The sequence below is a fragment of the Panulirus ornatus genome, chromosome 9, assembly GCF_036320965.1.
Source record: "Panulirus ornatus isolate Po-2019 chromosome 9, ASM3632096v1, whole genome shotgun sequence".
In the NCBI taxonomy this organism is placed as follows: domain Eukaryota; kingdom Metazoa; phylum Arthropoda; class Malacostraca; order Decapoda; family Palinuridae; genus Panulirus; species Panulirus ornatus.
This window is the reverse complement of record NC_092232.1, coordinates 38,706,501-38,733,191: the sequence shown is the minus strand read 5'-3', so window position 1 is coordinate 38,733,191 and position 26,691 is coordinate 38,706,501. Positions and strand designations below refer to the sequence as shown.

At 41.4% G+C, this 26,691-nt stretch overlaps 1 protein-coding gene across 13 annotated transcripts in view; it reads left to right on the top strand.

Moving 5' to 3' along the window:
• LOC139750352 (mitochondrial outer membrane protein SLC25A46-like) overlaps window positions 1-26,691 on the top strand; it is a 113,020-nt gene that overhangs the window by 49,890 nt on the left and 36,439 nt on the right. For all 13 annotated transcript variants that reach the window (XM_071665045.1, XM_071665041.1, XM_071665043.1 and 10 more), the window contains one exon: window positions 21,079-21,215. In XM_071665045.1, coding sequence (XP_071521146.1) covers window positions 21,079-21,215 — 137 coding nt within the window. The remainder of the gene's footprint in view (window positions 1-21,078; window positions 21,216-26,691) is intronic.

Below are 26,691 nucleotides of genomic sequence, written 5' to 3'. Positions count from 1 at the left end.
GGTAAACCATGGAAAGCTGTGTAGGTATGTATATTTGCGTGTGTGGACGTATGTATATACATGTGTATGGGGGGGGTTGGGCCATTTCTTTCGTCTGTTTCCTTGCGCTACCTCGCAAACGCGGGAGAGAGCGACAAAGTATAAAAAAAAAAAAAAAAAAAAAAATATATATACACACACACAGACATATACATATACACACATGTACATAATTCATACTGTCTGTCCTCATTCATTCCTGTTGCCACCCTGCCACACATGAAACGACACCCCCCCCCTGCATATGTGTGAGTTAGCGCTAGGAAAAGACAACAAAGGCCACATTCGTTCACACTCAGTCTCTAGCTGTCATGCATAATGCACTGAAACCACAGCTCCCTTTCCTCATCCAGGCCCCACAAAACTCTCCATGGTTTACCCCAGACGTACATGCCCTGGTTCAATCCATTGACAGCACGTCGACCCCGGTATACCACATTGTTCCAATTCACTCTATTCCTTGCACGCCTTTCACCCTCCTTCATGCCCCAATCAGTCAAAATCTTTTTCACGCCATCTTTCCACCTCCAGTTTGGTCCCCCACTTCTCATTCCCTCCACCTCTGACACATGTATCCTCTTTGTCAATCTTTCCTCACTCATCCTCTCCATGTGACCAAACCATTTCAAAACACCCTCTTCTGCTCTCTCAACCACACTCTTTTTATTACCACACATCTCTCTTACCCTTTCATTACTTACTCGATCAAATCACCTCACACCACATATTGTCCTCAAACATTTCATTTCCAGCACATCCACCCTCCTCTGCACAGCTCAATCTATAGCCTACGCCTCGCTACCATATAACATTGTTGGAACCACTATTCCTTCAAACATACCCATTTTTGCTTTCCGAGATAACGTTCTCACCTTCCACACATTTTTCAATGCTCCCAGAACTTTCGCCCCCTCCCCCACCCTATGAATCACTTCCGCTTCCATGGTTCCATCTGCTGCCAAATCCACTCCCAAATATCTAAAACACTTCACTTCTTCCAGTTTTTCTCCATTCAAACTTACCTACCAATTGACTTGTCCCTCAACCCTACTGTACCTAATAACCTTGCTCTTATTCACATTTACTCTCAGCTTTCTTCTTTCACACACTTTACCAAACTCAGTCACCAGCTTCTGCAGTTTCTCACCCGAATCAGCCACCAGCGCTGTATCATCAGTGAACAACAACTGACTCATTTCCCAAGCTCTCTCATCTCATCCAAAACTTTTGCATCCACCTCCCTAACAACTCCATCCATGAACAAATTAAACAACCATGGAGACATCACACACCCCAGCTGCAAACTGACTTTCACTGAGAACCAATCACTTTCCTCTCTTCCTACTCGTACACATGCCTTACATCCTCGATAAAAACTTTTCACTGCTTCTAACAACTTGCCTCCCACACCATCTATTCTTAATACCTTCCTCAGAGCATCTCTATCAACTCTGTCATATGCCATCTCCAGATCCATAAAGGCTACATACAAATCCACTTGCTTTTCTAAGTATTTCTCACATACATTCTTCAAAGCAGACACCTGATCCACACATCCTCTACCACTTCTGAAACCACACTGCTCTTCCCCAGTCTGATGCTCTGTACATGTCTTCACCCTTTCAATCAACACCCTCCCATGTAATTTCTCAGGAATACTCAACAAACTTATACCTCTGTAAGTTGAGCACTCACCTTCATCCCCTTTGCCTTTGTACAATGGCACTATGCAAGCATTCTGCCAATCCTCAGTCACCTCACCATGAGTCATACGTGCATTAAATAACCTTACCAACCAGTCAACAACACAGTCACCCCCTTTTTTAATGAATTCCACTGCAGTACCATCCAAACCCGCTGCCTTGCCGGCTTTCACCTTCTGCAAAGCTTTTACTACCTCTTCTCTGCTTACCAAACCATTTTCCCTAACCCTCTCACTTTGCACACCACCTCGACCAAAACACCCTATATCTTTCACTCTATCATCAAACACATTCAATCAGCCTTCAAAATACTCACTCCATCTCCTTCTCACATCACCACTACTTGTTTTCACCTCCCCATTAGCCCCCTTCACTGATGTTCCCATTTGTTCCCTTGTCTTATGCACTTTATTTATCTCCTTCCAAAACATCTTTTTATTCTCCCTAAGATTTAATGATAATCTTACCCCAACTCTCATTTGCCCTCTTTTTCACCTCGCACCTTTCTCTTGACCTCCTGCCTCTTTCTTTTATACATCTCCCAGTCATTTGGATTATTTCCCTGCAAAAATCGTCCAAATAGACCCCTTCTTATCCCATAGCCTCACCTTTTCATTATACTGAATTGCCAAAAAGCTTTTCCAGTAGGTGCTCTAACTGATGCTGCCTAGATTCTGAATACTGGGTTCAGATTGTTTAAGCAATAGCACAAGCCAAAGCACCCATTCAAGTGCACCAGTCCATGCTAAGCAAAATAAAGTTCTGACTGGGAATCAGCATGCACTTCAGGGGATGATGACATAACCCTGCTTCTAGATAGGACATTTTGGAAACCTAATCTTTACTTAGCCCATATATTTATTGAATTATTACTACTGGTAATAAGAATTGCCAGGAAAGATGAAGTTACAGTTTAAAAAACCCAGTGAGAATATATGCATTCCAATTGTACAATTGCAAGCTGTAAAGACTGCCAGTCTGTAGAGTAGTATCCAAAATTCATTTGTCTGTTACAGGAATTTCATTAAGGACAGGACTGGAATTACTCTCATCTGCTAATGTTCTTATTACCAGAAAGAGGTTGTATATAAAGAAACAGTTTTCTGTAGGTTCCAGTAGAGTTTAGTCAACATTTCCTGTTTGTGCTCTTAAACACTAGATGGTGGCTGTCCCAAATTTTGAAAGGGGGAGGGAAACTGAGAAATCCAACTCCAGTTCGACCCCTTGTGCCTCATTGGTAAACACCTGTGTGTAGGTAGGGACTAGAATATTGCTGTTCCAGAGAAAAGGCACACATTCAAAGCTGGGTATTATCCTATCATGGTCAGATATTAGCAGCCAAGTTGTGTCCCACTGATTTTGGCAAGCATCTTGGAATACAATTAGCTCCATTATTCAATCTTGTTGGGAATGTAGTATTTCTGTTCCACGGAGACTGTTTTTCTCACAAGGATAGCATTATGGAGAGCATCTTGTGGACAGTCACTGCCTAAGTAAAAATCTCATTGGGAGGGTTTGACTGCAACTGGCCTATTCTCAGGCTGTCCAACACTTTTACCATTCATGCACCATGAGTGATGAAGGACCCCATGCGACGTAATAATGACAGACATATACCCTTAGCTGGGCCAAGCTTTTCATATAAAGAATATTACTATCTGTTAAAGAGATTTCTTTTTTCTTGAAGGTATTTTTGGTTGGCTTTTTGTACATTTTCTGTGTGGGGTTATGATTTTGTCTCATTTTCACTTAATTTATCAGATTTTCAAGACTGGGACTTAATCAAAAGGTTTTAAGCTGATTTATAAAGATCAGCTAGCTTATCCCTTTGTGACTTTAGTGTTCTCAAGTTCATCTGCCCTGTCTAAGGTTTACCTCTTATCATAAAGCTGCCCACCATACATGCTCCTGGTGTACTGTAGGGTTGTAGTGTAGCAAGGTCCTCTCATTCCTGGAGTTATCAGTCTGGGATCCAGGAGATGCACACTTAGTAGCCACTCTTGCCAAAAACTCCCTTTCCTTGGTTAGTGTACCGATGACATGTAAGTAGATCTTTTCAGTGACAGTGGGTAGATCTGTGAGATCAAGCCCTACATCCTAAAGGGGATTCTACCGCAATACCAGTAAAGTGATAGCAGAGTGGTTTCAGAAGTGGTAGAGGATTTGTGGATCAGGTGTTTGCTTTGAAGAATGTGTGTGAGAAATGCTTAGAAAAACAGATTGATTTTCTTGTGACATTGATGGATCTGGAGAAGGCATATGATAGAGTACATATAGATGCTTTAAGGAAGGTCTTAAGAATATATGATGTGGAAGGTAAGCTGCTAAAAGCAGTGGGAAGTTTTTATCAAGGGTTTAAGGCATATGCACCAGTAGGAATGGGGGAGAGTGATTGGTTCCCAGTGAAGGTAGGTCTGCGGCAAGGGTGTGGAATGTCACCATGGTTGTTTAATTTGTTCATGGATAGGGTGTTTAGGGAGGTAAATGCAAGAGTTTTGGAGAGAGGGGTGAGTATGCATTCTGTTGGTGATGAGAGGGCCTGGGAAGTGAGTCAGTTGTTGTTTGCTGATGATACAGAATTGGTGGCTGATTCATGTGAGAAACTACAGCAGTTGGTGATTGAGTTTGGAAGAGTGTGTGAAAGGAGAAAGTTGAGAGTGAATGTGAATAAAAGCAAAGTTATTAGTTTCAGCAGGGTTGAGGGACAAGTTAGTTAGGATGTAAGTTTGAATGGAGAAAAATTGGAGGAAGTGAAGTGTTTTCAACATCTGGGAGTGGACTGGCAGCAAATGGAAGCATGGTGGTGGAAATGAGCCATAGGGTGGGGAGGAGCGAAGGTTTTGGGAGCAATAAAGAATGTGTGAAAAGATAGAATGTTATCTTGGAGAGCAAAAATGGGTATGTTTAAAAGAATAATAGTTCCAGCTATATAATATGGTTATAGGGTTGTGTTAGAAATGAAATGTTTGAGGACAATATGTGATGTGAGGTAGTTTGATCGAGTAAGTAATGAAAGGGTAAGAGAGATGCGTGGTAATAAAAAGGGTTTGATTGAGAGAGCAGAAGAGGGTGTGTTGAAATGGTTTGGACATATGGAGAGAATGAGTGAGGAAAGATCGATGAAGAGGATATGTGTGTCAGAGGTGGAAGGAACAAGGCGAAGTGGAAGGCCAAATTGGAGGTGGAAGGATGGAGTGAAAAAGATTTTGAGTGATCAGTGCCTGAACACACTGGAGGGTAAGAGGTGTGCAACGAATAGAGTGAATTGGAACGTTGTTGTATACCAGGGACAACGTGCTGTCAGTGGACAAAGCTAGGGCGTGTGAAACGTCCGGGGTAAACCATGGAAAGGTGTGTGGGGCCTGGATATGGAATGGGAGCTGTGGTTTTGGTGCATTACATGGGACAGCTAGAGACTGAGTGTGAATGAATGTGGCCTTTTTTGTGTTTTCCTAGTGCTACCTTGGGGGGGAAGCTATTTCATGTTTGATGGGGTGGTGACCGAAATGGATGAAGGCAGCAAGTATGAACGTGTACATGTGTATATATGTCTGTGTATGTATATGGATGTATACGTTGAAATGTATGTATATGTGCGTGTGTGGGCGTTTATGGATACGTATGTGTATGTGGATGGGTTGGGCCATTCTTTCATCTGTTTCCTTGCACTAACTCGCTAACGTGGGAGACAGTGATTAAGTATAATAAATGAATAAATAATTTTTTTTTTTTTTTTTTTCGCTTTGTTGCTGTCTCCTGCGTTTGCGAGGTAGCGCAAGGAAACAGACGAAAGAAATGGCCCAACCCACCCCCATACACATGTATATACATACGTCCACACACGCAAATATACATACCTACACAGCTTTCCATGGTTTACCCCAGACGCTTCACATGCCCCGATTCAATCCACTGACAGCACGTCAACCCCGGTATACCACATCGCTCCAGTTCACTCTATTCCTTGCCTTCCTTTCACCCTCCTGCATGTTCAGGCCCCGATCACACAAAATTTTTTTCACTTCATCTTTCCACCTCCAATTTGGTCTCCCTCTTCTCCTCATTCCCTCCACCTCCGACACATATATCCTCTTGGTCAATCTTTCCTCACTCATTCTCTCCATGTGCCCAAACCATTTCAAAACACCCTCTTCTGCTCTCTCAACCACGCTCTTTTTATTTCCACACATCTCTCTTACCCTTACGTTACTTACTCGATCAAACCACCTCACACCACACATTGTCCTCAAACATCTCATTTCCAGCACATCCATCCTCCTGCGCACAACTCTATCCATAGCCCACGCCTCGCAACCATACAAAATTGTTGGAACCACTATTCCTTCAAACATACCCATTTTTGCTTTCCGAGATAATGTTCTCGACTTCCACACATTCTTCAAGGCTCCCCAAATTTTCGCCCCCTCCCCCACCCTATGATCCACTTCCGCTTCCATGGTTCCATCCGCTGCCAGATCCACTCCCAGATATCTAAAACACTTCACTTCCTCCAGTTTTTCTCCATTCAAACTCACCTCCCAATTGACTTGACCCTCAACCCTACTGTACCTAATAACCTTGCTCTTATTCACATTTACTCTTAACTTTCTTCTTTCACACACTTTACCAAACTCAGTCACCAGCTTCTGCAGTTTCTCACATGAATCAGCCACCAGCGCTGTATCATCAGCGAACAACAACTGACTCACTTCCCAAGCTCTCTCATCCCCAACAGACTTCATACTTGCCCCTCTTTCCAAAACTCTTGCATTCACCTCCCTAACAACCCCATCCATAAACAAATTAAACAACCATGGAGACATCACACACCCCTGCCGCAAACCTACATTCACTGAGAACCAATCACTTCTCAGAATAAATAATATATGTATATTTATTATACTTTGTCATTGTCTCCCGCATTAGTGAGGTAGCGCAAGGAAACAGACAAGAAAATGGCCCATCCCACCCACATACACATGTATATACATACACGTCCACACATGCACACATATACATACCTATACATTTCAACGTATACATATGTATACATACACAGACATATACATATATACACATGTACATAGTTCATACTTGCTGCCTTTATTCATTCCCGTCCCCACCCCGCCACACATGAAATAACATCCCCCTCCCCCTGCACTTGCACGAGGTAGCACTAGGAAAGACAACAAAGGCCACATTCATTCACACTCAGTCTTTAGCTATCATGTGTAATGCACCGAAACCACAGCTCCCTTTCCACATCCAGGCCCTACAAAACTTTCCATGGTTTACCCCAAATGCTTCACATGCCCTATTGCAGTCCATTTACAGCATGTCAACCCTGGTATACCACATTGTTCCAATTCACTCTATTCCTTGCACGCCTTTCACCCTCCTGCATGTTCAGGCCCTGATTGCTCAAAATCTTTTTCACTCCATCCTTCGACCTCCAATTTGACCTCCCACTTCTTGTTCCCTCCACCTCTGACACATATATCCTCTTTGTCAATCTTTCTTCACTCATTCTTTCCATGTGACCAAACCATTTCAATACACCGTCTTCTGGTCTCTCAACCACACTCTTTTTTATCACTACACATCTCTCTTACCCTTTCATTACTTGATCAAACCACCTCACACCACATATTGTCCTCAAACATCTCATTTCCAACACATCCACCCTCCTCTGCACAACCCTATCTATAGCCCATGCCTCGCAACCATATAACATTGTTGGAACCACTATTCCTTCACACATACCCATTTTTGCTCCGAGATAAAGTTATTGCCTTCCACACATTCTTCAATGATCCCAGAACCTTTGCTTCCTCCCCCACCCTGTGACTCACTGTCACTTCCATGGTTCCATCAGCTGCCAAGTCACTTCACTTCCTCCAGTTTTTCTCCATTCAAACTTACCTCCCAGTTGATTGTTCCTCAACCCTACTGTACCTAATAAACTTGCTCTTATTCCCATTTACTCTCAGCTTTCTTCTTTCACCCACTTTACCAAACTCAGTCACCAGCATCTGCAGTTTCTCACCCGAATCAGCCACCAGCACTGTATCATCAGCGAACAACAACTGACTCACTTCCCAAGCCCTCTCATCTCCAACAGACTGCATACTTCCCTTTCTCTCTAAAACTCTTGCATTCACCTCCCTAACAACCCCATCCATAAACAAATTAAACAACCATTCCACATGCTATGAATCAAAAAGGCCAGTTAATGGTATGAGGTAAACTGAAGTAAAGTCATCTTTACCTTTTTACTGCATGCACCCAACCATTTGCTTTTGCTGGTAATAACAGTGTTATTTACACCACCATTAGTTAAATGCACCCCTGCTGCAAACCAACATTCATTGGAAACCAATCACTTTCCTCTCTTCCTACTCGTACGCATGCCTTACATCCTCGATAAAAACTTTTCACTGCTTCTAGCAACTTGCGTCCCATACCTTATAATCTTAATACCTTCCACAGAGCATCTCTATCAACTCTATCATATGCCTTCTCCAGATCCATAAATGCCACATATAAATCCATTTGTCTTTCTAAGTATTTCTCACATACATTCTTCAAAGCAAACACCTGAGCCACACATCCTCTACCACTTCTGAAACCACACTGCTCTTCCCCAATCTGATGCCCTGTACATGCCTTCACCCTCTCAATCAATATCCTCCCATATAATTTCCCAGGAATATTCAACAAACTTATACCTCTGTAATTTAAACACTCACCTTTATCCCCTTTGCCTTTGTGCAGTGACACTATGCATGCATTCTGCCAATCCTCAGGCACTTAACCATGAGCCATACATACATTGAATATCCTCACCAACCAGTCAACAACCCAGTTACCTCCTTTTTTAATAAATCCCACTGCAGTACCATCCAAAGCTGCCGCCTTGCTGGCTTTCATCTTCAGCAAAGCTTTCACTACCTCTTCTCTGTTAACCAAACCATTCTCCCTGACCCTCTCACTTCGTATACCACCTCGACCAAAACACATTTAACAAACCTTCAAAATACTCACTCCATCTCCTTCTCACATCGCCATTATTTGTTATTACCTCCCCATTAGGCCCCTTACTGATGCTCCCATTTTTTTCTCTTGTCTTACACACTTTGTTTACCTCCTAAAACATTTTTTTATTCTCCCTAAAATTTAACGATACTCTCTCTCCTAAACTCACATTTGCCCTCTTTTTTACCTCTTGAACCTTTCTCTTGACTTCCTGCCTCTTTCTTTTATACATCTCTCAATCATTTGCACTATTTCCTTGCAAAAATCATCCAAATGCCTTTCTCTTCTCTTTCACTACTAATCTTATTTCTTCATCCCACTACACACTACCCTTTCTAATCTGCCCACCTCCCATGCTTCTCATGCAAGAACCATCTTTTGTGCAAGCCATCACTGCTTCCCTAAATATATCCTATTCCTCTCCTACTCCCCTTACGTCCTTTGCTCTCACCTTTTTCCATTCTGCACTTAGTCTCTCTTGGTACTTTCTCACACAAGTCTCCTTCCCAAGCTCACTTACTCTCACCACTCTCTTCACCCCAACATTCTCTCTTCGTTTCTGAAAACTTTTACAAGTCTTCACCTTCACCTCCACAAGATAATGAACAGACATCCCTACAGTTGCACCTCTCAGCACATTAACATCCAAAAGTCTCTCTCGGGCCTATCAATTAACATGTAATCCAATAACACTGTCTGGCCATCTTTTCTACTTACATGCAAGTACTTATGTAAATTCACTTTTTAAACCTGGTACTCCCAATCACCAGTCCTTTTTCAGCTCACAAATCTACAAGCTCTTCACCATTTCTATTTACAACACTGAACACCCCATGTGCACCAATTATTCCCTCTACTGTCACATTACTCAACTTTGCATTCAAATCACTCATCACTATAACCCGGTCTCATGCATCAAAACTGCTAGCACACTCAGCTGCTCCCAAAACACTTGCCTCTCATGATCTTTCTTCTCATGCCCAGGTGCATAGGCCCCAATGATCACCCGTCTCTCTCCATCCATTTTCAGTTTTACCCATATCAATCTAGATTCCCCATGTGTCGTAGAAGGCGACTAAAGGGGATGGAAGTGTGGGGTTAGAAACCCTCCCCTCTATGTATTTTAACTTTCTAAGAGGGGAAACAGAAGAAGGAATCATGCAGGGAGTGCTCAACCTCCTTGAAGGCTCAGATTGGGGTGTCTAAATGTGTGTGGATGTAACCAAGATGAGAAAATAGGAGAGATAGGTAGTATGTTTGAGGAAAGGAACCTGGATGTTTTGGCTCTGAGTGAAACAAAGCTCAAGGGTAAAGGAAAAGAGTGTGTTGGGAATGTTTTGGGAGTAAAGTCAGGGTTAGTGAGAGGACAAGAGCAAAGGAAGGAGTAGCACTACTGCTGAAAAAGGAGTGGTGGGAGTATGTGATAGAGTGTAAGAAAGTAAACTCTAGATTGATATGGCTTGCGCAAAAGATGCTTGTCGCATGAGAAGCATGGAAGGTGGGCAGATTAGAAAGGGTAGTGAGTGGGGGGATGAAGTATGATTATTAGTGAAAGAGAAGAGAGGGTCATTTGGATGATTTTTGCTGAGAAATAGAGCAAATGACTGTGAGATGTATAAAAGAAAGAGGTAGGAGGTCAAAAGTAAGGTGCAAGATGTGAAAAAGAGGGCAAATGAGAGTTTGGGGTGAGACATTAAAATTTAGGGAGGATGAAAAGATGTTTTGGAAGGAGGTAAATAAAGTGTGTAAGACAAGAGAACAAATGGGAACATCGGTGAAGGGGGGCTAATGGGGAGGTGATAACAAGTAGTGGTAATGTGAGAAGGAGTGAATATTTTGAAAGTTTGTTGAATGTGTTAGATGATAGGGTGGCAGATATAGGGTGTTTTGGTCGAGGTGGGGTATGAAGTGAGAGGGTCAGGAAGAATGATTTGGTAAACAGAGAAGAGGTAGTGAAAGCTTTGCAAAAGATGAAAGCCAGCAAGGCGGCGGGTTTGGATGGTATTGCAGTGGACTTTATTAAAAAAGGGGGTGACTGTGTTGGTGACTGGTTGGTAAGGATATCTAACGTATGTATGACTCATGGTGAGGTGCCTGAGGATCGGCGGAATGCATGCATGGTGTCTTTGTACAAAGGCAAAGGGGATAAAGGTGAGTGCTCATATTACAGAGGTATAATTTTGTTGAGTATTCCTGGTAAATTATATGTGAGGGTATTGATTGAGAGGGTGAAGGCATGTACAGACAAAGATGCCAGTTTTCCGGCAGTTGCCGGAATTCCGGCTTTTTGATTAATTGGAGTCAAATTTCCGGTTGCCCATTTTTCTCTCCGTCTGTCTCTTGTCTTTCTAATGATGACAGCCGGAAAATGAACAAGTAAGCTCTTGACGGATGTTTTCATATTATATCGATCCTGGATTTTTTATATATACTGTATATTGGAAAGGATCACAATTTTGCGTGTGATTATTATACGAAATTGCACTTGGGAACTTTTCGTGTTTCATTTTCCCCGTGGACTCATAGGAATAATGTATATAATTAAAAATACGGATATCGCAAAATAACTAGATCGCTAACCTAGCGAGATTAAGCCTCTCGTCCGCTCTTGCTTTTTGCATGCTTTGCTAATGGTTTGTACATATGCGCGATGCGACAGCATATGCATGTACACTATCGCTACGAGCGGGCTGTGCGGCCGGCCGGCTAAGCAACCGGTAGCATGTCTGCAGCCAAGCGCTATGTTTGAAACGGTACGGCGTGTGTACATCGGGGACTTAATCGGTGAATTTTGGATGAAGGCTTAATTGTTTCAATTTAATAAGCGTGTCGGACCATCAATCTTTTGTTTGTGTGTGTGCCCATGGATATTTAATGGGATCTTTACCTTTGGAATTGCATGGAATGCCGGAAACGAGCGCAAGATTTGCCCTCGATATCTGGCAGTTTCTACCAACCCTGGCCCTGGCGCGGTAAGTTACAGTGTGTGCTGGTAGTGTCATACACTCTACCGTATGACAACGCGTGCATAGTCTGTATTGGAGCCGCATCACGGATAAGTGTTATTGATTCGTAATGGAGGTTGAAAGAGACGCTAACATGAAATTGATTGATGTTGGAATCAGGAATAAGTTTAACTGGTGCTGGCTTGAGGCCAAAGATAATACTGGATCTTTCTTGTCGGATTACATTCATAAACTTAATGTGGCAGGGAAAGCATTGTGCAGTGTGCAACCAAACCATTTCATATGGCAGTGCAGGAATGAAGGCACTTGTGAAACATGACAACTGTGATTCACATAAGAGAGCAAAGAAGATACAGGACACCAACCAAACACTACCTGCAGTCTTTAAAGGTGCTAATGCTGTAGAGTCAGGGAAAGCTGGCAAAGGAGCTATACTAGTATCTGGAGATAAGGACAGACCCTGCACTTTACCATACGGTGCTCCTCCAAATGTTCACCAATTGGCTACGTGTTCTGGTAAGAGAGATGCCCCTTTACCAAATGTTTCTTACGCAGATAGGAAAGGAAATATAGAAGCCATGGTTGTGTCCTTCATTGTTGAAAATAACTTGCCATTTACAGTGACGTCAAATTTACTAGACATTGCAAAGGAGCTTGCAAGACATAACAAAGTTTTCCAAGGTATGTCACTGGACAGGACTTCATGTACATATAAACTTAAAGATGGGCTTGCAGCGGTGTAACATAAACGTCTAGTTTCAGACCTGAAGAAGAGCAAATTTTCCATTGATATTGATGAATGTACTGCAAAAAATAACAAGCGGGTGTTTAGCGTGATGTGCGCTTCGCGCACATACTGCCCCTTTTACCACCTACTAATATTTTTCAGGCCCTAGAGACATTTGCCACTGACATCCCTGTACAGAGCATCAGATTGGGGAAGAGCAGTGTGGTTTCAGAAGTGGTAGAGGACGTGTGGATGAGATGTTTGCTTTGAAGAATGTATGTGAGAAATACTTAGAAAAGCAAATGGATTTGTATGTAAGATTTATGGATCTGGAGAAGGCATATGGTGGAGTTGATAGAGATGCTCTGTGGAAGGTATTAAGAATATATGATGTGGGAGGCAAGTTGTTAGAAGCAGTGAAAAGTTTTTATCAAGGATGTAAGCTATGTGTACGAGTAGCAAGAGAGGAAAGTGATTGGTTCTTAGTGAATGTCGGTTTGCGGTAGGGGTGCGTGATGTCTCCATGGTTGTTTAATTTGTTTATGGATGGGGTTGTTAGGGAGGTGAATGCAAGAGTTTTGGAAAGAGGGGCAAGTATGCAGTCTGTTGTGGATGAGAGAGCTTGGGAAGTGAGTCAGTTGTTGTTCGCTGATGATAAAGTGAAGTGTTTTAGATATCTGGGAGTGGATTTGGCAGCGGATGGAACCATGGAAGCGGAAGTGAATCATGGGTGGGGGAGGGAGCGAAAGTTCCAGGAGCGTTGAAGAATGTGTGGAAGTCAAGAACATTATCTCGGAAAACAAAAATGGGTATGTTTGAGGGAATAGTGGTTCCAACAATGTTATATGGCTGTGAGATGTGGGCTATAGATAAAGTTGTGCGGTTGAAGGTGGATGTGCTGGAAATGAGATGCTTAAGGACAATATGTGGTGTATGGGTTTGATCGAGTAAGTAATGATAGGGTAAGAGGGATGTGTGGTAATAAAAAGAGTGTGGTTGAGAGAGCAGAAGAGGGTGTTTTGGAATGGTTTGGTCACATGGAGAGAATGAGTGAGGAAAGATTGACCAAGAGGATATATGTGTCAGATGTGGAGGGAACAAGGAAAAATGGGAGACCAAATTGGAGGTGGAAAGATGGAGTGAAAAAGATTTTGAGTGATCGGGGCCTGAACATGCAGGAGGGTGAAAGGCTTGCATGGAATAGAGTGAATTGGAATGATGTGGTATACCGGGGTCGACGTGCTGTCAATGGATTGAACCAGGGCATGTGAAGCGTCTGGGATAAACCATGGAAAGCTCTGTGGGGCTTGGATGTGGAAAGGGAGTTGTGGTTTCAGTGCATTATTACTGAGTGTGAACGAATGTGGCCTTTGTTGTCTTTCCTAGCGCTACCTCGTGCACATGAGGGGGGGAGGGGGTTGTTATTTCATGTGTGGTGGGGTGGCGATGGGAATGAATTAAAGGCAGACAGTATGAATTATGTACATATATATATATATATATGTGGAAGTCGAGAACATTATCTCGGAAAGCAAAAATGGGTATGTTTGAGGGAATAGTGGTACCAACAATGCTGTATGGTTGCGAGGCGTGGGCTATGGATAGAGATGTGCGCAGGAGGATGGATGTGCTGGAAATGAGATGTTTGAGGACAATGTGTGGTGTGAGGTGGTTTGAGCGAGTAAGTAGCGTAAGGGTAAGAGAGATGTGTGGAAATAAAAAGAGCGTGGTTGAGAGAGCAGAAGAGGGTGTTTTGAAATGGTTTGGGCACATGGAGAGAATGAGTGAGGAGAGATTGACCAAGAGGATATATGTGTCGGAGGTGGAGGGAACGAGGAGAAGAGGGAGACCAAATTGGAGGTGGAAAGATGGAGTGAAAAAGATTTTGTGTGATCGGGGCCTGAACATGCAGGAGGGTGAAAGGAGGGCAAGAAATAGAGTGAATTGGAGTCGTGTGGTATACAGGGGTTGACGTGCTGTCAGTGGATTGAAGCAAGGCATGTGAAGCGTCTGGGGTAAACCATGGAAAGCTGTGTAGGTATGTATATTTGCGTGTGTGGACGTGTGTATGTACATGTGTATGGGGGGGGGGGGGGGGGTGGGGCCATTTCTTTCGTCTGTTTCCTTGCGCTACCTCGCAAACGCGGGAGACAGCGACAAAGTATAAAAAAAAAAAAAAAAAAAAATATATATATATATATATATATATATATATATATATATATATATATATATATATATATATATATGTCTGTGTGTGTATATATATGTATACGTTGAGATGTATAGGTGTGTATATTTGCATGTGTGGACGGGTATGTATATACATGTGTATGTGGGTGGGTTGGGACATTCTTTCGTCTGTTTCCTTGCGCTACCTCGCTAACACGAGAGACAGTGACAAAGTAAAATAAATAAATGAAGGAATGAATAAGAATTGATTGATCATGTGTATGGCATATGTATATACACATGTAAAGTACACCGTAGAAGAAGCAAGGAATACTTATCGTGGTAAATGGTTGGACCCCATGTATATCAGCTGACTGGGACCAGTCAGGTGAAATAACCTAGGAAAGCTTCACGTTGTCCCAGGTTGCTCCACAAAGCCATGACAATGCACACGTCACAGGTGTATGGCCATGTGTCAAAAGCTATCTGGAAACGATGAATAAATCTAAATGCATCTGACACACTTGAAGGTTTGGAGGATTATATGGTGGTGGTCTGGTGCAACCTGATTGCTGATGGCATGATGATGCCATCACCAGGTGATGACTTCTTATTAGAGGGGGGGAGTTGTGAAGTGAGCTTTTGTTGCAACCACTGTTTGGGTGGTTTGTGAAGGGTGAGAGGCATTAAGATAACCAGAGGGTAAGGGGTTAAGGCTTGTAACTTCCAGAGATCCATGGGGATTCTTTTGTAGTTCACAAGAAAAGCTGACCCTGGAGAGAGAAAATTTTTTTATCAATGGTTGAGAGAGCAGAAGAGGGTGTTTTGAAGTGGTTTGGGCACATGGAGAGGATGAGTGAGGAAAGATTGACCAAGAGGATATATGTGTCGGAGGTGGAGGGAACAAGGAGAAGAGGGAGACCAAATTGGAGGTGGAAAGATGGAGTGAAAAAGATTTTGTGTGATCGGGGCCTGAACATGCAGGAGGGTGAAAGGAGGGCAAGGAATAGAGTGAATTGGAGCTATGTGGTATACCAGGGTTGACGTGCTGTCAGTGGATTGAATCAAGGCATGTGAAGCGTCTGGGGTAAACCATGGAAAGCTGTGTAGGTATGTATATTTGCGTGTGTGGACGTATGTATATACATGTGTATGGGGGGGGGTTGGGCCATTTCTTTCGTCTGTTTCCTTGCGCTACCTCGCAAACGCGGGAGACAGCGACAAAGTATAAAGAAAAAAAAAAAATTATTACATTTTTATACTTAAATACAAAAGAAGTTAGTGAAAGTGTATGCCAATTTAACAAAGTGATTCTATGTAAGATAATTCTGGGAGAATGTTAGTGAGAAAGGATGAAGTTTGCAAGAGATGGAGAGAACACTTATAGATGCATTGTTACTGGTATAGTAGGATTACAGATATGAAGAGAGAGGAAAAGATGTAGAAGAGTAAGACATTACAAAGGAGATCTAGACTATGGAAAAGATGGCTAGATGCCAAGAGAGTTAGTCAGGGCTAGACATAATTCAGATCCTGTAGAATACAGTGGAAGTCTTGTCTATGTGTGGAGGCAGTATGAGTGGAGACTCTGATTTCATTTAATGTATCACCTTGGAGGGTGAAGTAAATGAAGTTAGCAGCTCATTTCAGCATTAAATTTCATGATTCACTCTAACATGCTAGACATGGGTTGAGAATGTGTATGAGAGATTTGAGATGCTCCATTAACATGATATACCCAATGCATTTGGAAGAGTCAGTGATGACAGATGGTTTTTAGTGCTTTCCTTTGGACCTTCAGACAATCTATATATCTTAATAAGTTGGACAACCAAGCAGGTGTTGCATACTTTGATTTGAGTGTATTGTATTGTATACTTAAGATATCTTTCATAAAATTTCCTTATCCATATACAAGAAAGAAATTTAATTCACTTAGTACATAGTGTACCTTTTAGAATTCTCCTTATGTAGTGGTTTGGTGACAGAGTAGGTTTTCCATCAACCTGCAGCTCCATTTCACATTTGAATTTCTGTAATTTGCCCCTTGAAGCTGATAGTGAAATCTGATCTTGTTTTGCTGTTTCATCAATCATATAGTGATCATAGTGAAATCTGATCTTGTTTGCTGTTTCATCAATCATATAGTGATCATAGCTGGTGCCTGTCTGGAACTCTTTGTAGATTGTCAGTCATGACTACACTTGTTTCTCTCAAGTCTAGTATAATTTTCTTACTTATTTGTGCATGATCCAAGTCCTTCAGACATGCCATTTCTGTATACAGGTACACCACCGAGTTTCTGGCAGCTGATGGTTCGGCACCTCCTTTAGTTCAGACAAACTTATGAGGGAACTTGAAATTACTGCTGCTACCAGACTAGTTTACTGGGCGGCCATAGATGGCGTTGTTGTAGGGTGCGCTTATTTACATTCTTTATATTGCACTTGTTGGTGGTGATACCACAATTCTGTGAGATTCTTAGCTTATTTTGCTTAAATTTAACCCTAGCTATGGCTTTTAAGACATATGAGAGTGTCAGTCATGGTGTCAAACATAAATATGAAAGTGTCAGTCATGGTGTCAAACACAAACACCGGTCCATGTCGATCCAAGGTAAAGTAGAACTGTTGAAAAAAATGGACCATGGTGTTTCGGTGCATAAGCTGTGTGACATCTACAGTATTGGTTCATCAACTGTTTATGATATAAAGAAGCAAAGGGAGAAAATATTGAAATTCTATGCAGACAGTGATTCCAAGAAGCAAAGGGAGAGAATATTGAAATTCTATGCAGACAGTGATTCCAAGAAGCAAAGGGAGAAAATATTGAAATTCTATGTAGACAGCGATTCCAAGAAGCAAATGACGATTAGAAAAACTATGAAAGATGGTAAGAGTACTGAGCATGATCGAGTGATGAAATGGTTTCGACAGCATCAGAGTGATGGAGTGGATTTGTCAGGTAGCATGATAATGGACCAGGCTGAGTTGTTCCATAAAGAACTTGAAATACAACATGAGTGTGACTGTAGTGAAGGGTGGCTTCAATGATTCAAGAAGCATTATGGAATTTCCATGAATCAAGTGTGCGGAGAGAAGCTGTCTGAAAACCACGAAGGAGCTGCTGAGTATGTGGACGAATTTTTGAAACTCGTAGCTGACGAGCACCTCAGTCCTGAGCTGGTGCATAATGCTGATGAAACTGCATTATTCTGGTGATGCACACCTAGGAAAACACTAACAACAGAAGACAAAGACCTCATAGGATTCAAACAATCTAAGGACAGACTTCCCATCCTAGGGTGCTCAGACATTTGATATTTGTTTAATTCAAATTTCTAGTAGTCCATGGTATACTTTAGAAACATGGGAGATGTATGATTAGTGGGTAGAGGTGTGTTGAATTATTATTATGTGACCATGGTTGGTCTGGCAAAATGGTTAATCCGGCAAGGCTTTGGAACCAAGAATGATGGGAAGTCAGTGGTGTACCTCTACTAGGAATAACAGTGGCTTGACTGGTGATTATCATGTCTTCCATATTATCCTTTCCTCCAGCATGGGTAGATTGAGAAAATTTTGTAACTCATTTTGCTCTTGACTCAGAAATAAAGATGTTGAGACAAAATTCTTGAATCCTTATGTGGTCCAGTCATGGGGTCACTTGTTACCCATTTTTTCAACTCAAACCATTTTGATATCACAAAATATTGTAGTTTTTCTTATAGTGAAAGCAGAAAACAGTTGTTTCATATGCTAGTGATGGCTTATAGATTTTGTTTTTGATGTTGGGAAAGTATATTTAAAAATCTCTTTTTTAAGGTTTATAGGAAATTTTAAAGTATATAATAGGGCCTTGTTGTTTAGCATGAATTGTGTACTAAGAATTTTTTCAAGTTAAATGCTATAGTTCACTACTGGAGTTTATTTGGTATAGTGTCTTTGTTTCATGGAGAATCAGTTTTATTCAGGTTAAGTCATCAACATCAGGGTCAACTTTTCCGTACAGGCTCTTACTGAGCTATGATGAGCAAATTATTCCTGTAGGGCTCCTCATGTTTATACTGTAATTTTTTTTTTGCAGTTGTAGCATATTTCTGTTACTCCCAATTTTTTTTTATTGTCCTTTCTGTAATCGCACAGAGTTCTAGCTGGATTTGATACGAAGTATTATGGTGAAAATGAAATAGTGAAATGAAGTCTGTGATTTGGCCACATACATTCATATTTATAGCAGGCATTTTTTTTTCTTGGCAAGTTCTTGACATGAGGTAAAGAACTCCTCTTGGGCACATTGTACTTAGATGAGTACTCCCACTTAGACCTGTTGTATTTATTGTTACCTTGTTAAGATGGGGAAGACAGATAGGTATGGAAAAAAATTTTGTAGTTTCTTTTACAGTGAAAGCAGATATCATTGTCTTGAATATTGATGGTTAATCAGCCTACAGGAAGCCTGAATATCTTTTATACTACTGCTGGGTTTCCGGTATTAGAACAGAAATAAGAGCTAGAAAACTATACATGCTTTTCAAAATGTTATAAGTCTGTCTGTATCCTGTATGCCTTTCGATGTATACATGGCAGTGTGTCATGTGAAGTCTTGTGCACATATGATTTTGGCACGTCTGTCTGTCTATCTATCTATATCTGTTGCCTGTTTCTTCCAGGAACTCCCATCAAGTGGTGGCCACAGCAAAAGAGTCTCCATTTATCCCTGTCTTTACATTCTTCCTGTTTCTTTCCCTTCAGTCTTCCTCCACCCTATTTGCACAAGTCATAGAGGATCTTTTACTCACACCTCTATAATTGTACTATCATACACAGTCCTTGTAAACTCCCAGCCTTACATTCTTTCCACTTGCCTAAACCACATTAAAGTATTATATTTCACCCATTCTACCACTCCTCAATTTACTCCTTTGCATTCCTTGTCATACCACATCTCTCATACACACTTTCATTTCTTTCTTCATTCCACCTAATCACACCACATGCTCTTCTTAAATAGCTCTTTTCCACAGCCTGGATTCTTGACCTCTGTGCCCCATTCCATGTCCATGTTTCAGCTGCATAGGTCAGGTTTGGGAGGACTATCTTGTCCTATAATCCTCTCGTCACTTCCATACTTACACCTCTACCTTCATTATTCTATTAAGGGACCCAATGACTCTTCTACCTTGTACTGCTCTCTCCCTTATCTCTCCTTCCATATCACCACACTTACCCATGACAGCTCCAAGATACTTGAATTCCCTTACTTCTTCCAGTCTTTTTCTCGCCATATCCACTGCACAATTTAGTACACTTTCTTCTATCGCTCTGTATGGTTTTAAAAAAAAAATCTATACTTTCCCTCCATTTCCTTTCAAACACCATTACTTTACTATGACTGGCATTTACATTCCATCTCCTCTGCTTACATCATAAGACACACAATCATCAGCAACTCCTCTTCTCTCTCTGCAAACAATACATTATCATCCACAAACAGGCTTGCCTCTAGCCACCATATCTCACTGCCACTCTCCATCTCTGCACCCCTTTTTCCTAGTTTTGCTTTCATCTCTTATCACTCCATCCATACATATATATTAAAAAGCCATGGTGACATCACACAGCCCTGCCTCACACCTACATATATTTCAAAACTTTCACTCAGCTCTCCATCCACTCTCACACATGCATTTGCTCCTCTATAGAAGGCTGTTACACCAGCCAACAGTTGTTCCCCTATACCATATATCCTTAACACATCCCACAAAGCATTCTACTCAAGTATGTCATACGCTTTCTGCAGATCCATAAAAGCTGCATTCAACTTCTTACCATTTGCTAAATACTTTTCCAAGGTCATCTTAATTGCAAAAATCTAACCCTCATCCTCTACCTTTCCTAAAACCCCCTTGCTCTGTAATACAAAAATCTGATCATAACATCCCCTACCTTTCCTAAAACCCCCTTGCTCTTTACTTATTCTGCATTCAGTCACTTTCATCACTCTGTCAATTAATATTCTTGCATATACTTTTCCTGATGTACTTAACACACCTATTTTCCTATAATTGTTATGTACATCCTTAGCACCTTTCCTTTGAATAAAGGAACAGTAATAGCTTTCACCTAATCCTCAGGCCCAACCTTCTGTTTCCATGCTACATTACACATTAGATGCATCCATTCTTTCCACTTCTTTCACATCACCCTATCACCCTCTTATTTGCTTATTCCTTACTTATCTGATCCATGAAATCCACATACAGTTTTCTTAGAATCCATTTTTATTTCGTGCACTGCCATAGACAGTATGCTGATACAGACCCACCATGCAGTGACATACAGCAATATGTAGCGCTTCCTCAAGTTTTATTTTAGTTGGAAATATCATTTATCAGAAATTATCACATCAGTAATAAGTCTTGCAATTTTTTCAGGACGTATGCTTCCGGTTTGGTTACTGATAGTTCCAACGGTATCTCATGGCATCCTTCAGTACCTTATTGGTAATGCTGTGTCAACAATTACATCCCAAGTCTTGAGACGCTTTCACAGAGAAGACCAGGAAAAGCAGGTTATATGCATTATTATCTCAGCAGATGCTGAAGTATTTTTATGATATACACAACATATGCTTATTTATAGTTTTTTAAGAAATTGACTGCATTTATATTGACAGTTAAGCAGTAAGATTAAAAAGTCTCAGCATATGTCCTGGTATGTATAATATTGGGTTGAGTCTTATCATGGTTGATAGTCTTACCACAAAGATGATTTGATTTAATCTAGGCAAATTTTGTACTCTAACCAGCTTCATGCATATCATAATAGGGCTTATGGTTATTGGAGGTAAAGTCTGAATTGGTGACTGGCTCAACAGCCAGCTTTGAAGTTAGTTGACCTTTTTTTCGTTATTTATGTTGAAGATTCTGTTAAGAATCTTTTGTTTAAGAATGAGTTGGAAATGGTGGTGAATGCAATGTTGTTGGTGTCTGTTATCTGTGCAGTAAGGAGATTAGAGCTGATTGAAATCATCCAGTGTGTTGCATAAGAAGTGATTGTTTCTGAAGCTTTAACTAACGGGTGAAATGTGAGTTTTTTATATTTTTGCCACAAGTTACTAATTCATTTACTCATACCCATTCTTTTGTTTGTTGCACAAAAGCAAATACAGATTGTGCAAAAGGCCCTGGAACTGTGCTTCATTTACTGAAATATATTATAGGTTACATAGACAAGTGTTAACAAGGGTAGGACAACAGTGAATATATAATTCAGCATTTTACATGGTAAGTGAAGTTTACAACAGTTGAACAGTAATGATTGGATTATGTATCAAGATATATAACAAATGAACTATTGATAGTAAGTAGTTGCGAGGCATGGGCTATGGATAGAGTTGTGCGCAGGAGGGTGGATGTGCTGGAAATGAGATGTTTGAGGACAATATGTGGTGTGAGGTGGTTTGATTGAGTAATTAATGTAAGGGTAAGAGAGATGTGTGGAAATAAAAAGAGCGTGGTTGAGAGAGCAGAAGAGGGTGTTTTGAAATGGTTTGGGCACATGGAGAGAATGAGTGAGGAAAGATTGATGAAGAGGATATATGTGTCGGAGGTGGAGGGAACGAGAAGTGGGAGACCAAATTGGAGGTGGAAAGATGGAGTGAAAAAGATTTTGAGTGATCAGGGCCTGAACATGCAGGAGGGTGAAAGGCGGGCAAGGAATAGAGTGAATTGGATCGATGTGGTATACCGGGGTCAACGTGCTGGCAGTGGATTGAATCAGGGCATGTGAAGCGTCTGGGGCAAACCATGGAAAGTTGTGTGGGGCCTGGATGTGGAAAGGGAGCTGTGGTTTTGGGCATTATTGCATGATAGCTAGAGACTGAGTGTGAACGAATGGGGCCTTTGTAGTCTTTTCCTAGCGCTACCTCGCACACATGAGGGGGGGAGGGGGATGTTATTCCATGTGTGGCGAGGTGGCGATGGGAATGAATAAAGGCAGACAGTGTGAATTGTGTGCATGTGTATATATGTATGTGTCTGCGTGTGTATATATATGTGTACATTGAGATGTATGGGTATGTATATTTGCGTGTGTGGACGTGTATGTATATACATGTGTATGGGGTGGGTTGGGCCATTTCTTTTGTCTGTTTCCCTGTGCTACCTCGCAAATGCAGGAGACAGCGACAAAGCAAAATAGATAAATAAAATGAATGAAAATAATGATAATAATAATAATGATAGTAATAATCAACATCGTCATCATCATAGAAGTAGTCCATAAGTAGTCATAAATATAAGAGAGAGAGAGAGAGAGAGAGAGAGAGAGAGAGAGAGAGAGAGAGAGGATGGTAGGAAGAGACAGGACTTGTACGCGTTCAGAAATAATTTCACTCACCACAGAAACGAACTTATCCTCAGCTACATTTGTACCACGGGAGCGTGAACATTGTCCCTTCTTTAGTTATACGTTATGCCCAATGCTTTAACAGAATACATCAGTTTGTTCTAAGAAGTAAAGTTGCTGCTCAGTCATCAAGTTCATGTGCACCTGATAAAGATACACAAGCAGAGAGGCGTGTGTCGAGCATGGGAGAGGCCTCATGCTCATCAGCCTCCTCTTCTGAGCCGCCTGCCAAGAAGAAAGTTAAGTCATGGACAATGTAGTACATCAATGAATTTCTGAAGTATGGCTTTGTTAGGTGTGAACAGGAAAAAGAACCACAGTGTGTGATTTGCAGTGAAGTTCTTGCAAATGAAAGGTTGAAACCATCAAAATCAAACAGATATCTAGAGACAAAGTATGTTGATCTCATTGGAATACCCATTGAGTATTTCCAGAGAAGAAAGGAGCAAAGGAAGATGTCAGTGAAAGTTCTCAATAAAGCAACCACTCTTAATGACAAAGAACTACTGGCATCATATTTAGTTTCCTATCACTTTGCAAAAGTACGGTGAGAAACTTGTTCTCCCATCTGCTTTGGTTCTTGATGAAAAGTTGGCAGACAAGATAAAATGTGTCCCTTTCAGTGATACAGCAGTGTCTTGATGGACAAGTGATATTGTGGAATATTTAGAATTTCAGCTGGTGTCACGTCTACAGTCTGCTGGAAAATTTGCTATTCAGCTTGATGAAAGTATTTATTTATTCTGTTATACTTTGTTGCTGTTTCCCGCGTTAGTGAGGTAGCACAGGGAAACAGATGAAAGAATGGCCCAACTCACCCACATACACATGTATATACAGACATGTCCACACATGCACATATACATACCTATACATTTCAACATATACATGTATATACATACACAGATGTATACATATATACAGATATACATAATTCATACTTGCTGCCTTTATTCATTCCAGTCGCCACCCTGCCACACATGAAATGACAACCCCCTCCCCTACATGCACATGAGGTAGCACTAGGAAAAGCCAACAAAGGCCACATTTCGTTCACACTTAGTCTCTAGCTGTCATGTATAATGCACCGAAACCACAGCTCCCTTTCCACATCCAGGCCCCACAAAACTTTCCATGGTTTACCCCAGATGCTTCACATGCCCTGGTTCATTCCATTGACAGCATATACCACATTGCTCCAATTCACTCTGTTCCTTACATGCCTTTCACCCTCCTGCATGTTGAGGCCCCAATCACTCAAAATCTTTTTCACTCCATCTTTCCACCTCCAATTTGGTCTCCCACTTCTCCTCGTTCCCTCCACCTCTGACACATATATCCTCTTTGTCAATCTTTCCTCATTCATTCTCTCCATGTGACCAAACCATTTCAATACACCATCTTCTGCTCTCTCAACCACACACTTTTTATTACCACACATCTCTCGTACCCTTTCATTAAGTACTCAATGAAACCACCTCACACCACTTATTGTCCTCATACATCTCATTTCCAACACATCCACCCTCCTCCACACAACTCTATCTATAGCCCACGCCTCGCAACCATATAACATTGTTGGAAGTACTTTTCCTTCAAACATACCCATTTTTGCTTTCTGAGATAATGTTCTCGCCTTCTGCACATTTTTCAACGCTCCCAGAACTTTCGCTCCCTCCCCCAACCTGTGACTCACTTCTGCTTCCATGGTTCCATCCGCTGCCAAATCCCCTCCCAGATATCTAAAACACTTCATTTCCTCCAGTTTTTCTCCATTGAAACTTCCCTCCCAATTGACTTGTCCCTCAACCCTACTATACCTAATAACCTTGCTCTTATTCACATTTACTCTCAGCTTTCTTCTTTCACACACTTTACCAAACTCAGTCACCAGCTTCTGCAGTTTCTCATCCGAATCAGCCACTAGCACTATATCATAAGTGAACAGCTGACTCACTTCCCAAGCCCTCTCATCCACAACAGACTGCATATTTGCCCCTTTCTCCAAAACTCTTGCATTCACCTCCCTAACAACCCCATCCATAAACAAATTAAACAACCATGGAGACATCCCACACCCCTGCCGCAAACCAACATTCACTGAGAACCAATCACTTTCCTCTCTTCCTACTCGTACACATGCCTTACATCCTTGATAAAAACTTTTCACTGCTTCTAGCAACTTTCCTCCCACACCATATATTCTTAATACCTTCCACAGAGCATCTCTATCAACTCTATCATATGCCTTCTCCAGAACCATAAATCCTATATACAAATCCATTTGCTTTTCTAAGTATTTCTCTCATACATTCTTCAAAGCAAACAGCTGATCCACACATTCTCTACCACTTCTGAAATCACAATGCTCTTCCCAATCTGATGCTCTGTACATGCCTTCACCCTCTCAATCAATACCCTCCCATATGATTTACCAGGAATACTCAAAAGATTATACCTCTGTAATTTGAGCTCTCACCTTTATCCCCTTTGCCTTTGTACAATGGCACTGTGCATGCATTCCACCAATCCTCAGGCACCTCACCACGAGTCATACATACATTGAATATCCTTACCAACCAGTCACCAACACAGTCACCCCCTTTTTTGATAAATTCCACTGCAATACCATCCAAACCCACTGCCTTGCCGGTTTTCATCTTCCGCAAAGCTTTTGCTACCTCTTCTCTGTTTCCCTAATCATTCTCTCAAACCCTCTCACTTCGCACACCACCTCGACCAAAACACCCTATACCTGCCACTCTATCATCAAACACATTCAACAAACCTTGAAAATACTCACTCTATCTCCTCACATCACCACTACTTGTTATTACCTCCCCATTATCCCCCTTCTTCGATGTTTCCGTTTGTTCTCATGTCTTATGCGCCTTATTTACTTCCTTCCAAAACATCTTTTTATTCTCCCTAAAATTTAATGGTACTCTCACCCCAACTCTTATTTGACATCTTTTTCACCTCTTGCACCTTTCTCTTGACCTCCTGCCTCTTTTATACATCTCCCAGTCATTTGCACTATTTCCCTACAAAAATCGTCCAAATGCCTCTCTCTTCTCTTTCACTCATAATCTTACTTCTTCATCCCACCACTCACTACCCTTTCTAATCTTCCCACTTCTGATACCACAAGCATCTTTTGTGCAAACCATCACTGCTTCCCAAAATACATCCCCCACTCCCCTTATGTCCTTTGCTCTCACCTTTTTCTGTTCTGTACTCAGTCTCTCCCGGTACTTCCTCCCACAAGTCTCCTTCCCAAGCTCACTTCCTCTCACCACTCTCTTCAACCCAACATTCTCTCTTCTTTTCTGAAAACCTTTACAAATCATCACCTTCGCCTCCACAAGATAATGATTGGACATCCCTCCAGTTGCACCTCTCAACATATTAAGATCCAAAAGTCTCTCTTTTGCATGTCTATCAATTTACACATAATCCAATAATGCTCTCTGGGCATCTCTCTTACTTACATGCATATACTTATGTATATCTCCCTTTTTAAACCAGGTTTTCCCAGTCACCAGTCGTTTTTTAGCACATAAATCTACAAGCTGTTCACCATTTCCATTTACAACACTGAACACCCCATGTACACCAATTATTCCCTCAACTGTCAC